Source organism: Balaenoptera physalus (genome assembly GCF_965194825.1).
Source record: "Balaenoptera physalus genome assembly, chromosome: 20".
In the NCBI taxonomy this organism is placed as follows: domain Eukaryota; kingdom Metazoa; phylum Chordata; class Mammalia; order Artiodactyla; family Balaenopteridae; genus Balaenoptera; species Balaenoptera physalus.
Window position 1 is genome coordinate 53763039 of NC_138901.1, and position 15379 is coordinate 53778417.

The window sequence follows — 15379 nt, forward strand, 5'->3', positions numbered from 1 at the left end:
AATGTGAGTTTGGGGTATTGTCCTAGGAAAAGTATTCTCCACGTCAAATTTTGACAGAAAGATGAGCCATCTAAACACAATACAAATTTGTTCCTTTTGTCTTCTGTAATTTTTCCAGCGCTATTCTTTGTTCATGTCATTCTCTCTTTCCCCCAGCCCTACTCCAGCTTCCATCTTCATCATCACATGACAGCTGAACCATTCTTCGAGGCCCGGCTCGCGTGATCCTGCTCGGCAGTGCTTTTCCTGGCTTTCCTGGGCTGGAACTCTGCTCCCTTCCCGTGAACTCCCATAGACTTTTGGCATGTCCTGCCCTGTTAGAGCTCTTTACCTCTCCCAAAGAAGCCACAGAATCTTTGAGGCCAGAGAGTTTTGTCATATTCAGTTGTGTCCCAACTGTGCCTAGCATGGGCCTGGCACAGGGACGACCCTTCTAATCATTGCTTAGTGAAGCAGTGGGCATCTTTTCGTGAGGAGGCAGAGGAGGGGGAAATGTTGAAGGGCGGCTGTTTCACTGATGGTTTGGCCACTGGCCACAGTCAGGTTGCATCACGCAGAAGACAGCCTTACCAAGGAGTCGGTGTTCTCTTTTTCAAGGACAATTTAAACTGTTAGTCACTATCTCTGACTCTGCTAGAGTCTAGGTATGCATTTAAAAGGAGCTCTGTAGAACACCCGGAACTGAAATGAATTTTTGGACACTTTAAATCCAGAATCATGAAATCCTCGTAAGGACCTTCTGTTTCTAATTGTTCTGATTGTATGTTCAGTTGCATCACAAAAACCAAATTTAAAGTGGTTTTTGAGTTGTGCAGTGTCGAATCTATATCTCACCTTCTCTTTTCTGAAATCAATTGAAAATTGATTGTACTCTCAGTAATATTTTTACAAAAACGGACTTATGCAGTATTTCTGAGCGTAAAAAATCATAAGCATATAAATATGCGAGTCAGAGATTCTACATTTTTTTTATTAGTTACCTATTTTATACATATTAGTATATATATGTCAATCCCAATCTCCCAATTCATCCCTGCCACCCCGCTTTCCCCCCTTGGTGTCCATACGTTTGTTCTCTACATCTGTGTCTCTGTTTCTGCCTTGCAAACCGGTTCATCTGTACCATTTTTCTAGATTCCACATAAATGCATTAATATATGATATTTGTTTTTCTCTTTCTGACTTGCTTCAGTCTATATGACAGTCTCTAGGTCCATCCACATCTCTACAAATGACCCAATTTCATTCCTTTCTATGGCTGAGTAATATTCCATTGTGTATATGTACCACATCTTCTTTATCCATTCATCTGTTGATGGGCATTTAGGTTGCTTCCATGACCTGGCTATTGTAAATAGTGCTGCAGTGAACATTGGGGTGCATGTGTCTTTTTGAATTATCATTTTCTCTGGGTATATGCCCAGTAGTGGAATTCTACATTTGAAATGCATTTAAAATGATAAATAATCCAAAACTCAAAAGAGCTGTCAAGCCTGCAAGGTATAGTTAATAAGTTAATGTTTTGACTATCATCATGCAGATTTTTCCAGCGAAGCCCAGAGACAAATTAAATCAGCTAATTAAGTGTTCAGGTGTGAGTGGTTTTTTTCCTTCTCCAGTAATCAAATCATTTAAAGGTTAAAAAACAAACCCAACGGCTTAAGACTCCTCGGAATGGGGGCTGGATCCTAATGGAACCTGGCTTTGCACAGACCTCTTCGAAGAGTCTTCCAAAGAGCTGACAGAAGCTTTTAAACAAGTTCTTTATTTCTTAAAACTGACTCCTCATTGGTTTGTTTCTCGGTAACTTTTATTTTGTTAAGGACAGTCCCCTTAATATTATTTATTTATTTGTTTTTTGGCTGCATCGGGTCTTAGTTGCGGCATGCGGGATCTTCTGTTGCAGCATGTGGGCTCCTTGCTGCGGTGCGCAAGCTTCTCTCTAGTTGTGGCGCGTGGGCTCTCTAGTTGTGGCGCGTGAGCTCCAGAGGGTACAGGCTCAGTAGTTGCGGCGCTCGGGCTCTCCAGTTGTGGCGTGCAGGCTCTGCACTTGTGGCGCACAGGCTGAATTGCCCCGCAGCATGTGGGATCTTAGTTCCCCGACCGGGGATCGAACTGGTGTCCCCTGTATTGCAAGACAGATCCTCAACCACTGGACCACCACGGAAGTCCCTCTTGGGGACTTCTAAATTCCCCTTTTCATTTAAAACAAGGGCACTTTTTTCCCTTTGCACTGCTAATGCAACCTTTATGCTTAAGAGATGTGCCCATGACTTCCTCACAGGTTACTGGCCACTAAGACAGCTCTGATATATACACCAGCATTTCTTTATATGCAGTCATTTTATGCTTCTCCTTTTCTAGACCAAAAAATCCCAGCAGTAAGTGAAAGGTGTCTTTCTCCTCATCCAATCAGGATCACAAAGACAGCAGCTCGCAAAGACCCAGATGTGAACATCGTGTTAGAAAGGCCCTGCAATGGCACGTAAGTGGTAACGAGACTGTCTGATTTCATTGTAGTTGGTTGCCTTTGATGTTGTTAGATTTCACATTTCTTCAGTTACCACAAGACAGAGAGAGATTCTTCTTTTGACCAAGATCTTGACAAACTCCAAGATGGCCCAGTAAAATAGTAGTGCTTATAAGATGGGAATTGAGTGTGTTGCATCTTAAGGATCCTTTCAGTAACATTTAGCTGGTTTTTACGATTGAAAGCATCACACTGGCACAGGTGATTGTGCAGGTAATTACTGCAAGATCTGCTTTTAAGAATTCTTTTGTCTGTGGGACACATGTTCCTCCTGTGTGGAGGGTTAGTCCGGTGTGAAGGAGAAACAATGAGTGGTGATAAGATGTTGCGTATTGTTCAGTGTGAGGAAGGGAAATGAAGGTAAACCTTTGGCTGTCAAACCATCAGGGTGAATTAACAGTTTACCCTCGCTTGCAGATGATTTTGAATGCTCTCATCATTTTTATTTGCTCTCAGTTCCCTAGATGAAAGTGTGGGGACAGAGGAGAGACCGGAGAAGAGAGAGACTCCCCTCCTCTCCCTTTCAGAAGGTGCTCAGCAGAGGAAAGGCCGAGCTGCCCTCTTTGTCCCGCGGGGCATGCGGCACAGCATCGGTGACTACTGCCGCCGCTTCGAGCAGTACCTCCGAGTTATTGCGCACGAGGCTGTGGGCGCCTTCAACCCGTGGCTGATAGCTGAAAGGTCAGTAGAAGGTTTGTGCTTTGTTGAGGAACTGGGTGCCACGTGTCAACTTACGGAAAGGCTGGAGAAAGGCCTGGCCAGGGTCTCAGGCCGTGCTTTTGTGCCCTGGAGTTCCAGTGGCTGCTTTGGGGCTAGCGAACAGGCTTTCTCTGCTAAATGCCTTTCTTCAAGGGGAGGAGATTGGAAAACGGCATGGCTGATGGCATCCGAAGGAGCGTTCTGCAGACTCCCCTCCTTAGGTAGAGGCACAATATTCAAGTCAGGACGGGTTTCCTGTTGCTGTTACTGAGGGCCGTGTTGTCAGAGAACACAGATTATTACTGGGCAGGAAACAGTTATTATCGTGAAATCTTCTCGGTCGGGATAAACTTACACTAGGAGCAGCAGGCCTACAGACTTTGCTACACTTAACCTTCTCCTTCTGGCTGTCACCTCCCCTGAGAACGGGGAGTTTTGTGCAGTCAGAAAACAGTCCCACTGCTACTAAATATTTGAAGAATGGGTAGCCTTCTTTTACGTAAATAGTTAATTGAAAGATGTGTGCAAATTCCTTCTTTTAAAATGGGGCCCAAATTTAACTTCCTCATGAGTATCACTTTATTACATACATGCAGATAATCTTCATCATTGAGCCAAGCAGTATACCATGATTACATTTCTTTCTTGAACAAGTTTCAAACGTATTCCAGGAGTTAATAATTGCCTCTTTTTAATTTGCTTATTCTTTTATGTATTTATTATCGTTCCCCACATACTAGCCAACACATCTGAACATAATTTTCCTCATGATCAGATATGTTGATTAATCTCTGTTTCTCGCCTCCACCCCCCACTCTTTGTCCTGAGGCCCTCTTTCCTTCTCTCTCAGTCTGGCCCAGCCGCTTTCTAGGTCTACAGTGTGGTGCTTGTCCTGGGAACCACACTGAGTGTGAGATTCTCCCTCCCATGTTCGGGTCCTTGTTTTCTGTGTGCACGTGTCCTCCTCTTTCTTGGTTTACTCTCTTACTTTGATGGAGCCTATCCTGCTTTGTGTATTAGAGGACATTTCTTGAGACTTAACATGTTTGAAGGTGTCTATCTTCATACTTGATTGATGATTTGGCTGGGTTTTAAATTACTGGTTTATTACTTTATTTATTTTTGGCTGCGCTGGGTCTTCGTTGCTGCGCGCGGGCTTTCTCTAGTTGCGGCGCGCGGGCTTCTCATTGCGGTGGCTTCTCCTGTTGCGGAGCGTGGACTCTAGGCACACGGGCTTCAGTAGTTGTGGCACGTGGGCTCAGTAGTTGTGGCTCGCGAGCTCTAGAGCGCAGGCTCACTAGCTGTGGCTCACGGGCTTAGTTGCTCCGCGGCATGTGGGATCTTCCCAGACCAGGGCTCAAAGCCGTGTCCCCTGCATTAGCAGGTGGATTCTTAACCACTGCACCACCAGGAAAGTCCCAAATTACTGGTTTATTTTTTCCAAAGAATATACCTTCCTTTTTTTGTGGGGGTCAAGCAGGGATTGTCAGGTAGCTGCCAGGAGCCGACGTGGAGACCCATCAGTCTAACTGCTTGTTCTGCAGATTCTCAGCCAGTTGCCTCATTTCTACCAGCTCCTTCATTCCACTTTCATGGTTCCTGGTTCTCTTACTTCCAGAGTCTTTCTGTGAGACGTGTTTTGTGAGACAGATCAGCTTGCTTTTCCTTGGCGCCTCCCTCTATGTACCCTAAGGTTTCAGCTTCCTCTGTATTTTTCCTCTGTACTGCTGAGTCAATTTTGATTCTTCTGTGTGCTTTTTATCTTCCGAAAATCTTGGACATTTCTCATCTAGTTTTGTCTTTTTCTCATTGTAGATTTATGTGTTCATTTAACTCCTTTTATTTTGGTGGGCTTTTGGGTGGGATCAGAGATAATCACTTATGTTCTATCTCTCAGGTTTAGCCTGAAGTCCTGGGACTTCTCTTAATATACATACCCTTCACAGCATATGAGACCCTTTGTTCTGTTGAGATGTGCATTTTATTTTCTGGAGAGGAGAGTAGGTACACTAGACTTGCTTCCGTGTGTTAACACGCAGTCCTGTAGCATACTCACTGGTTTGCACAGAACCTGTCTGGATTGGTTAGGCTAACTGGCATCTTGGGAAATCCAAAATAAGCTAAGGAAGATAGACTGTTCCTTGTATGTTCTTACCACTTGATTAACGATACATTTTGTTCATAGTTGTTCTGTGAATGTAGGGAAAAGCTCTCTCAGTTTATAAGGACTAATAGGTTAAGATGTTGAGGTCAGATCTGTTAAAATACGCCTGAACTTCATGGATGTTCTCCTCTCCTGTCCTTGACCCTCAAGTGGCAGCACATCTAAATATTCTAGCTCTGTTTTTGATCTCTTTTGTTTTGTTTCTTATTTGAGTGTTCCACAGATGAGAAGTATACTGATCAAATCTTGAAAAAGTATCCAAAGACAGTTGACTTCATCTGATAGCCTCTTGGGTGAGGGAGAAGTAAGCTGAGTTTTTCTCTTTCTTTTAATGTCTCCACTCCTCCTTCCACGTGGAGAAAAGCACTGTTCCGGTGGTCAGATGGGGCAGGTGATATAAACTGGATGTAAATAAAAGAGTGATTCTGGAAGGAAAGGCTTAAGGTGATAATGCTTTTAATGAAAGCAAACTCTTAAAGATTCCTTGTTTGAAAAACAAATCAGGAGACTTCTGGTTGAAAAGGACAGATTGAACATATGCTTTATCTCTACTCCCTATATCCCTAGCCCACTCTATGCCACTGAAAGACTAAATAAAAGGCATGAAACCATAAATGACAGCAAATAAGAAATAGCAAGAAAATTTTGGAAGCCATGAAGCAGTTAGACAAATGGCAAGTGAGTTAGCAGACCAGAGAGAGCCAAGTGCCTGATGAGGGTGGAGCCAAGACCCTAGCTGATTTGTGCAGAAGAACCTTGGTAAGACTCAGGAATGAGAAACACTAGATGCATGGGTCCAGGGGAGTCAGAAAGTAGAAGGCTTAGTTGAAACTCTCATTCTTGAATGTAGCAGATTGCTGAGAGATCCAGACATTTGCTGAAAACCATGAAAGCTACATAGGCTATTATAACAGAGAAAACATCTGAATAATAGGAGTTCCAGAATGTGAAAACAGGGAAAAAGGAGGAATGGAAAATTATTGAGGAAATACTATAAGAAAAATCCCCAGAAGGTTGTTAGTCTCTGAATTGAAAGGGTTCACCAGTTGTCCACTATGAGTGAGTGAGTGAGTGAATAACTGAATAAATAAACAGAACAGAACACAACACATCACGGCACGTTGTTGTGCAAAGGATAGGTGGGCATCCCAATGTAAGGAGAAGATGACAGAAGGTTCCAGAGGGTTAAAACTGGGCACATTCAAATAATCAGAAATGAGAATGGCATATTGTTGTCAGTAGCAACCCTGCTAGAAGATATTGGAGCATACTTCCCATATTTACCCTAGAATTCTGTGCTCAGCTAAATTATTGATTAAATAAAAGGGTAGAATAAAGACAGTTTAAGGTATGCAAAGTGTCCAAGAATGTAGTTCCCATGCACTGTTTCTCAGTAAGCTACCAGAGGGTGTGTGCCGCCAGCACAAGGTGCACAGTGAGAAGGAGGAAGACGGGATTTAGGGAACTTAAGACTCCAACATGGAACTTCCAGGAAAATGGCAAAAGCTATTTCTAAGAGAATTTTTCAGTGAGCATAGAAAGCAGCTAGTCTAGATTGGAGTCAGGAGGACAGAGGGCTCCAGGAGGAATAGTTTCCAGAGGGGGAAGCCAGCGTGAGGAAGGTTAAAAAAGAAGAAGAAAACAGATACATTCCCTCATGTGTTTGAATGTATTGGGAGCACCTTTGTATTTCTCTCATAGTTTGGGGATGAATTAGTGATAGGAATATAGAAAGCAAAGCAAGCATAAAAACAAAGTAATCACTTCTGCTTCTAGTAATGACACACTTGGTAATTTGGACCGCCTCTCCCGCTGAGGATAACTGTTTATAGAAAAGCTAGGTTAAAAATAAAACATATGTGCTTGAAGGCACCAGGAAGTTAACTAGGTAATAAAGAATAACTGGGCCAGGATCCTGAGAAGACAGAGACCCAGGGAAGTTAGCCCGTGTCTGGCACTGGATTGTCAGTTCTGGAGGAAGATGAATGGCACTTTCAATGGCCTTTTCAGATCAGAGGACAGAGGTAGAAATTAAGGGCTTGCCAAGGGCGGGGAACTGGCCCGATGAACTTTGCTCGTTTCTGATTGGGACCCTGAAGGGTGGCACTCTGGAATAAGGGTGACCCTCTCAGGACTCCAGTCAGCTCCACGTCGTCTCACTTCCTGAGAGTGCATTGAGGTGATTCTAGATTGTTGCCCCACAGGCACCGAGCAGAAGCAAACTTAACTTTTCTCTGAAGCTTTATAATATCATCTTAGGATTGAAATTATTTCTGCAGTTTTCAAATTCAGTGTCTGGTATATGGTAAAAAAAAAAGCAGGCAACAGAGAGACATGACAATAACAAGAACAGACCCACAGCAGCTCCACATATTAGAGCCACTGGGCACAGATATTGGAATAACTGTGCCTACTATATGCATAGAGATAAAGAACACAATTTAGAATTTTGGCAGAGAACTGGGAACTAAACTAAATCCACGTGGACGTTCTAGAACTGAAAAATACAAATTCTGAAATAAGCAACTCATTGGATGGGCTTAATAGCAAATTAGACACATCAAAAGAAAAAATTGGAGGCTTTTGGCTCTCTGAGCAGCACCATGGCGTCAGCAAGAACAGGAGTCTTATGAAAGGCGGCAAAAAGGGAGCCAAGAAGAAAGTGGTTGACCCATTTTCTAAGGAAGATGGGTATGATGTGAAAGCACCAGCTATGTTCAATGTAAGAAATATTGGGAAAACACTAGTCACGAGAACTCAGGGAACCAAAATTGCGTCTGATGGCCTCAAGTGTTGTGTTTTTGAAGCGAGCCTTGCTGATCTGCAGAATGATGAGTTTGCATTTAGAAAATTCAAGCTAATCACTGAGGATGTTCAGGGCAAATACTGCCTGACTGATTTCCGTGGCATGGATCTTACCCGTGACAAAATGTGCTCCATGGTCAAAAATGTCAGACCATGATTGAAGCTCACGTGGGTGTCAAGACTAATGATGGCTATTTGCTTCATCTGTTCTGTGTGGGTTTTACTAAAAAACGCAACAGTCAGATTCAGAAGACCTTTTATGCCCAGCACCAGCAGGTCCGCCAGATCCGCAAGAAGATGAGGGAAATCATGACCCGAGAGGTGCAGACAAATGACTTGAAAGAGGTGGTCAATAAATGGATTGCAGACAGCATTGGAAAAGACATAGAAAAGGCTTGCCAATCTATTTATCTGTTCCATGATGTCATTGTTAGAAAGGTAAAAATGCTGAAGAAGCCCAAGTTTGAATTGGGAAGACTCATGGAGCTACGTGGTGAAGGTAGTAGTTCTGGAAAAGCTACTGGGGACGAGGCAGGTGCTCGAGTTGAACGAGCTGATGGACATGAGCCAAGGATCTGCTGAAAATTTAGACTTTTAATGGTGACAAATAAAAGATCTTATTTATGGAAAAAAAAATTAGAGACTTGGGACATAAGACAGAAGAAAATATCCAGTGTGATGCACGGAGACACACAAAAAGATGAAAATAAAGAAGAGAGGATGAGGGACATGGAGGATAAAGGGACGAGGTCTAATATCCACGTGGCTAGAGTCACAGAAGGAGAGGAGAGAGCGAGAATGGGCAGAAACCACATCCATAGAGAGAACGGCTGATAACTTCCCCAAATAACAAAAGACATCAAGCCGTAGATTCAAGAAGCTCTAAATGCCCCAAGCAAGAAAAATAAAAGAAATCCATATGTAGCATATCATAGTATTGTTGGAAAATGAAAGACAAAGAGAAAATCTTAAAATCAGCCAGAGGAAGGAAAAAGGAGAAACAGAAACAATGGAAGCTGGATGACCTGGTGTATTTTTAAAAGTTCTAAAAGAGAAAGCTACCAATCTGGATCTAAGCCCAGTGAAATGTATTTCAAGAAGGAGGGCAATAAAAGTTCTAAACAAAGCTGAGAAACTTTATTACCAGTAGACCGTCACTATAGGAAACATTAAAAGGGTATTTTTCAGGCAGAGCAAAAACAGTCACAGATGAAAAGTCAGAAATAGGGGAAGGCATGAATTAAGAAAAAGTCAACATGTAGGTAAGTGAATATTGACTGTATAAAACGAAAAACTGATGTCTTATGGGTGTGTGTATGTATGTATATATACATCTGAAATACACGATAAAAATAGCATATAAATTGGGAAGGGGATAAATAGAGTTAGTATTCTAATAAGGTTCTTGCATTGTCTGGGAAAATGGTAAGAATATCAATTAGTGTTAGACTTTAAGTCAAGGATGCTTATTGTAATCTAGAGTGGCCACTAAAAGAATAGTAAGAGTGTTTAAAATCCAAGTTAATAGTGAGGAAAGAATGTAATTTAAACAATCACAAAATCCTAAAAAAGGCAAGAAAGAAGAGAGAACAAATAGACAAATAGAAAGTACGTAGTATTTTAGTAGTAGAAGCTCAAATATATCAGAATTACATTAAGTGAAAAAGAACTATACACACCAATTAAAAGACGAAAGATTGTCAGATTAGCCAAAATAAAACAGCTGGGACAGGAATCGGTGTAGAAGGGATGAGAGAAGGGGAAGGACACTTACCTTCGTTTACCTCTTTTGTATAATTCTGACTTTTGGAACTGTTAATGTTTCCTATACATCCCTCCAAATCATCAAGGATGGGGGGGCAGTGGAGGTTGACCCTAAATTGGAATACAAAAAGAAATATGACACTAACTGTATTTCCAAGAAATAACCATACTAAAGGGATACATACAGATAAGGCCTTGTCTGAGTTACTTTTGAATGCAGTATTTTGACTCTGTACCTTCTGGCTAAAGACAAAAATACTGTAAACACATATTAGATTCTAATAAGTAGGTTTCTTTTACCCAGCAGCATGGGTTAACAATTCTAAAACTACTTTCTCTATATTTTAGGGTTGATCAAGTAAATAAGTATATTGTGAATAATGAGAGCCAGGTTTCTGGGGGAAGGCTAGAATGAATCTCCTGTTTTGAAGTGGGATTGGAGGTATTATGAATTTATGGTTTTTGATAGATACAGAAATAGACATGGGGTGTGTGTCTATGTGTCTGTTTGTCTGTCTGAGTCTATCTGGTGAGAGGGCCTAGAAGCGATGGCACACTTAGTAGCAATGAGCACACTTAGTACCCAGATTTTGGTTTCTAAATAGTCTTCTCCATGAAAAGGTACCAGGGCTCCTTGGAGAAATGGCCGGTTCCAAGACTGGGGCTGGGAAAATGTAAGATGAGGCTGAAATGTCATCGTGTGGCAGAAAGGAAGTGTTCAAAGAATGATGGGGACATGCCAAGAGGACCTGAGAGCTGGCTTGAAGGGGCTCCTACTGGCCAATCTGGGACACTTTGAGTATCAAAATAAGTAATAATAGAAGCAGATTACAGACTGTTGAATAAAATAAGAATGTGTAAGACCAAACCGATATAAACACATAAATAAGTAATAGAGAAGGGAAAGCTCTTCCATGTAGTTGGGAATGACAGAATTAGAAAATCAGTGTTGGCAACCCTGTAATAATTGATTCAGCAAGTTTGATGAGAAACAGGATATTTACATAGTCTCAAAGTATCTCCCTGCAATATAAGTATTAATTACAAAGGGAAAATAGTGACTTTACAAGGGAGAAACCTGGCAGACATCAGCGTAACTGTGTGATAGAAATTAGCACTCATCATAGTAAGACAAATAGATGTATTGAGGGACACAGTAACCCTTCTGGACATTTGTCCCCAAAATGTAGAACGTGAACCTGACAAACCCAAATTGAGGGACATTCTAAAACAAAAAAAAAATAGCCTTTACTCTTCAAAAAATGTTAAGGTCATGAAAGACAAAGATTGAAGAGTGATTCTAGATGAAAATAGACTAAAGAGATGTGGCCACTGAATGCAACATGTGATCCTGCACTGAATCCTGGACTAGAAAATGTTTTCTTTTAAAGGACATTTTTTGGACAGTTGGCAAAAATTTGAAAAAGGTCTGTAGGTAAGATTAGATAATAGTATTGTATCCGTGTTAATGTTAAGATTTTTATAATTGTATCAGGGTTATTTAAGAGAATGTCCTTGTGTTTAGGAAATGTACCCAGAAGTACCTGAGGGATATCAAGTCTGCACCTTACTCTCAAACAGTTTGGAGGCGGGAAAATGTGTGTGCGTATGTGTGTGTTGAGAGACACCTGGAATTTCCTGCCCCCCGCCCCACAGAGAAGGCCCACACCCTTTCCTCTGTCAGGCAGTTGGGCAGCTGTAGGAGGTAGATCTGGATTGGGGCTGGGTTGCAGCTAGTTTCCAGTCACCTCTGGTTTCAACCATCTCAAGGGTGAGGTCCGCCCTGTGTGTATGACAGGCCCCTCCCTCTAGCCTGACTTTGGGATCTCAGCACCACCATCTTACTTACTGTCTAGGAAAGCCAGGCTTCTCACCTTGTCTTTCTTCTTTAAAATTATCTTGGCTATTCTTGGCCTTTTGAGTTTCCATTTAAATCTTAGAAGTGACTTGGTAAGTTCCTCCGCTGAGTAACAGAATGGCTCCCATACTTGGCTGTATGTACCTTTAGCTGTGTTGTTTGTCTTCCAGCTTTGCAGAAGAGCTTGTAGATGAAGCTCTGGGGGCCGTGGCTGCTGAACTTCAGGATGTGTGTGAAGATTATGCAGAAGCCGTGTTCACCTCAGAATTCTTGGAGGCGGCTACATAAAGGCTCTCCAAGGTGGGGCCCCCAGTGTCACTGGTGAGGGGACGGCACCACCCTTTCTACTAGCCACAGGAAATCTTTGTCCTCAGCTGTCCATCCAGGCCCAGAAGGTGCTGCCCACTGAAAGGAAGGAAGTGCCAGTGAGGCCATCCTCACTTTGCATCTTCTCATTGTCAGAGCAATGGTTCTGGTAGTTTATGATGGAATGTGTTATATATATCAGTGCCCAGGAAACGTGAATCAATTATGACTATAATATTTTCTGAATGTATAATTTTCCCATTGAAATACCATGTTCATTACACTGGCTCAGTTTGGTGATCAGAACGTTTTGAAAGATAACAGATAAGTCTGTTTCACACAGGGATTCAAGTTGCTGTTGATCTGTGGGTGGCCTTGATGCCAGCACAAGTGCAATTCCTGTCTGGTCCCATCACCTGGCTCGTGTTTGCTTCTTTGACAGTTTCCTACCAGGACACCTGTCCTGCCGGGTTACAGACTTGTGTCGAGCACAGGACTTGGTTATGCTGCCAAAACTCTGCTCCATCATTAAGATAGGAACCCAGCAGTTATCTGTGTACAACAATAAACACACATTTCTCTAATTCTCAGTTACTAGGTGCTTCTTCACATTTTGAGTTCCTCAAGTCTTCTGTCGCTGTGGGTTGACACATTCTGATATACAGAACTCTGAATTCAGAGGAAATTTGAGGACATCAGGAGAGGCCGGCCTTCTTCTGGGGCCTGGTCAGAGGTACAGAGCTCACCCCCCTCTCTGCCGAGGTCACAAGTTGCTGTGTTTCCACACCAAAAAGGAGCCTGTGTGGGAGGAGAAAACAGATCTGGATAGTGTGAAGACCACAGGGTCTCCCCCAAGAAAGGAAGAAACTTTAAGAACCACAATAGCTTGGTCCTCGAACATCTTATAAGTCATATTTTACCAAGAGAAAAGCCTCTATGTTTTCTGAAACTCTGGATTCAGAAAAAGAAAAGGAATGTGTATAAAATAAGGCCACTGCCTTGAAAAAGTTTCCCTCACTTTTTTGCCTGGGGCTTGGTGAAAGAAATGTGGAGAACGAGTGATGTGAGACATACCCCACAGAATAATGTGAATCCTCTTATAGCACATACAGTGTTGTCGTCTGGGATTTTTCTCTGAAGTACAAGTATTTCAGGTGATAATTTAAGCTGCTTGATCACACTTATTTGTGCAAAATTGATTTTTGTTTAATGTTAATGTTTTCCTGCTTAATTTTATATAAACTCAGAATTTAAAAGGCTTCAAGGGAAATTAAAGGTCCTCTATTTGAGGAATTATATATGTACGCTTGATAGGAGTGTCTGTTATTGATAATTTGTGTGGCAGTTTTGACTGTGCTCATTTTTTAAATAAACTCAGTATTTTAAAGTATGTACATGTCGGTTTGAAAAAATTTACAGCTCCTTTTTTTTTCCAGGCAAAGTGAAATGTGATTTACAGAAACCACTGAGAATACTTTGATGTTTAATATGAGCGTAGTGGATTATTTGCCACCTCTCACCACCCCCAGAAAGAAATAAACGATAATAAAAAGCTAACATTTTATTGAGCACATACTATGTACCAGGCATAGCTCTAAATGCCTTCCCTGTATTAACTTATTTAATCCTCATATCTGTGTGTGGTAGATACCATTATTATTCCCATTTTGTAGATGAATCAAATGAGGCACAGAATGGGGAGATAATTTGATCACCTAAGCCTATATTCAGCAGCACCGTGGTCATGGATTCACTTAGTCCCATAAAGATAGGGGTCAAAGTTTTGAGAGTTCACTCAGGTGCATTCTCCTGCCTCTTCCTGTGTCCGCTCAACATGTCTTAGACGCTGTTGTCTGAAGCAGTCCTTTCCTAAGCACCTCCTGTCTGCTGAAGAGTCAAGTCCAGACTCCTTTGCTTGCAGATGTTTCCAGTATCTCTCCTGCTCCTCCCACCAGCTGGGTCTCCCTGTCTCTGACTCCTATGGGTGAGGGTTACACCTACCTCCGTGTCTGCTGTCTACTTTATAGCCCTGGCCCACAGTGAACCTCCTCGGCCAAAGCATTCTCCAAAGATGCAAAAGTAAATTGCAAGAAATAAAAACTTTCATTTGAAAATGGAAGTTGAATCCTTAAAATATAAATTTTCCTGTTTATAGCCTTGCAATTATCCCAGACCTCTAGAATTTTTGTTCTTCATGAGCAAAGGCTGATCCTGTGTAAGTTATTCTCTAATCCCCTCCAGTTTTCTCCTGACCTATTCACGTGTTATTTTCAGAAACAGAGAAATGCATAAGCGTAGTATTTCTGTGTTACATAGGCTGTCCCAGTGGACGGACATGCTGAAATTCCTGACCTGTCCAGCTTCACAGCTCTGGCCCTAGGGGGTCTTCCCTGTTTACACACTTGCCTCTAGTCTGTACAGCTCCTTGAGGGCAAGGCCTCTGCCCAGCATGTAGTTATTGCTCAGTAAATTCTTTTGAGTTAATGAAAGAAGGAAGGCATGCTTTTTCCTGGGGTCGGTTTTGGTTTTGGATGGGGGTTCTATCACATCTCTGCAGAGTCTGCAGAAATCTGTGTGAATCTTTTGTGACCTGATGTAGGATGTCACCTGTGAGGAGCTGCAGATCCCATCTCCGAGGTGCCGATGCATCAGGGATTCCAACTCAGAACTTCCAGAACTGCTGCAGAGTGGGCTTGGGGTGGGGGGGGGCGCCCAGGGCTCGGGCAGAGGGCAGAGGAGTGAATGGGGGACCGCAGGAATGACTGCCTTGATGCTGGGGTCCCTTCCCCCTCTGCCTGTTGGTGCTGGGGGTCGGAGGGGAGACGGTGAGGAGCATCCTTTCTGCCTCTCCTCCCTCCCTTCCTTTGCTCACAGTTCCTGCTTCCCTGAAATTGAGGGGAGTGTGTGCACAGGGAGTGGGCAGCCAGAGGCAGTGCCTGGAGGTGGCATGAACTGTGCGCTGGTGGGTCTGGAAGGCGAGAGTGAGCGTCTGAGCGAAGCGCCCAGGGCCCAGAGGAGAGGAAGGGGCTCTAAGCCCGGTCGCAAAGCTTCCAGTTTTCTCTGTGGTGCCCTGTAGGTTTCCTTAACTCTTGAATGTTTCTGAGGAACTCTGTTTTAGCAACTTGAGGGAGTGATGAGAATTCCCTGCAAACCCTGTAAATCAGGGGTGTCTGCTCACCACGCACAGGTCACCGCAGGAGCGCCCTCTGGGAGGGCCAGCGGGCTGGAGAGCTCTCGGTTCTTGGGGCTCATG

The 15379-nt window shown here is 42.9% G+C and overlaps 1 protein-coding gene and 1 pseudogene across 13 annotated transcripts in view; both read left to right on the forward strand.

Annotated features, from left to right (window-relative positions):
* The window catches only part of KIAA0753, a 69952-nt gene extending 56436 nt beyond the window's left edge, over positions 1-13516 (forward strand). For 8 of the 12 annotated variants that reach the window (XM_082443840.1, XM_082443839.1, XM_082443843.1 and 5 more), the window contains 3 exons: positions 2365-2485; positions 2987-3211; positions 11991-13516. In XM_082443840.1, coding sequence (XP_082299966.1) covers positions 2365-2485; positions 2987-3211; positions 11991-12108 — 464 coding nt within the window. In that variant the 3' untranslated portion in view covers positions 12109-13516. Of the gene's footprint in view, positions 1-2364; positions 2486-2986; positions 3212-11990 lie in introns of those variants that run through there. The other 4 variants (XM_082443844.1, XM_082443845.1, XM_082443836.1 and 1 more) reach the window with 4 other exon arrangements.
* On the forward strand, positions 7982-11980 carry LOC309651321 (small ribosomal subunit protein eS1 pseudogene; annotated as a pseudogene). The gene has a single exon. The product of its transcript is annotated as a small ribosomal subunit protein eS1 pseudogene (transcript).
* Positions 13517-15379: the final 1863 nt, after the last annotated feature.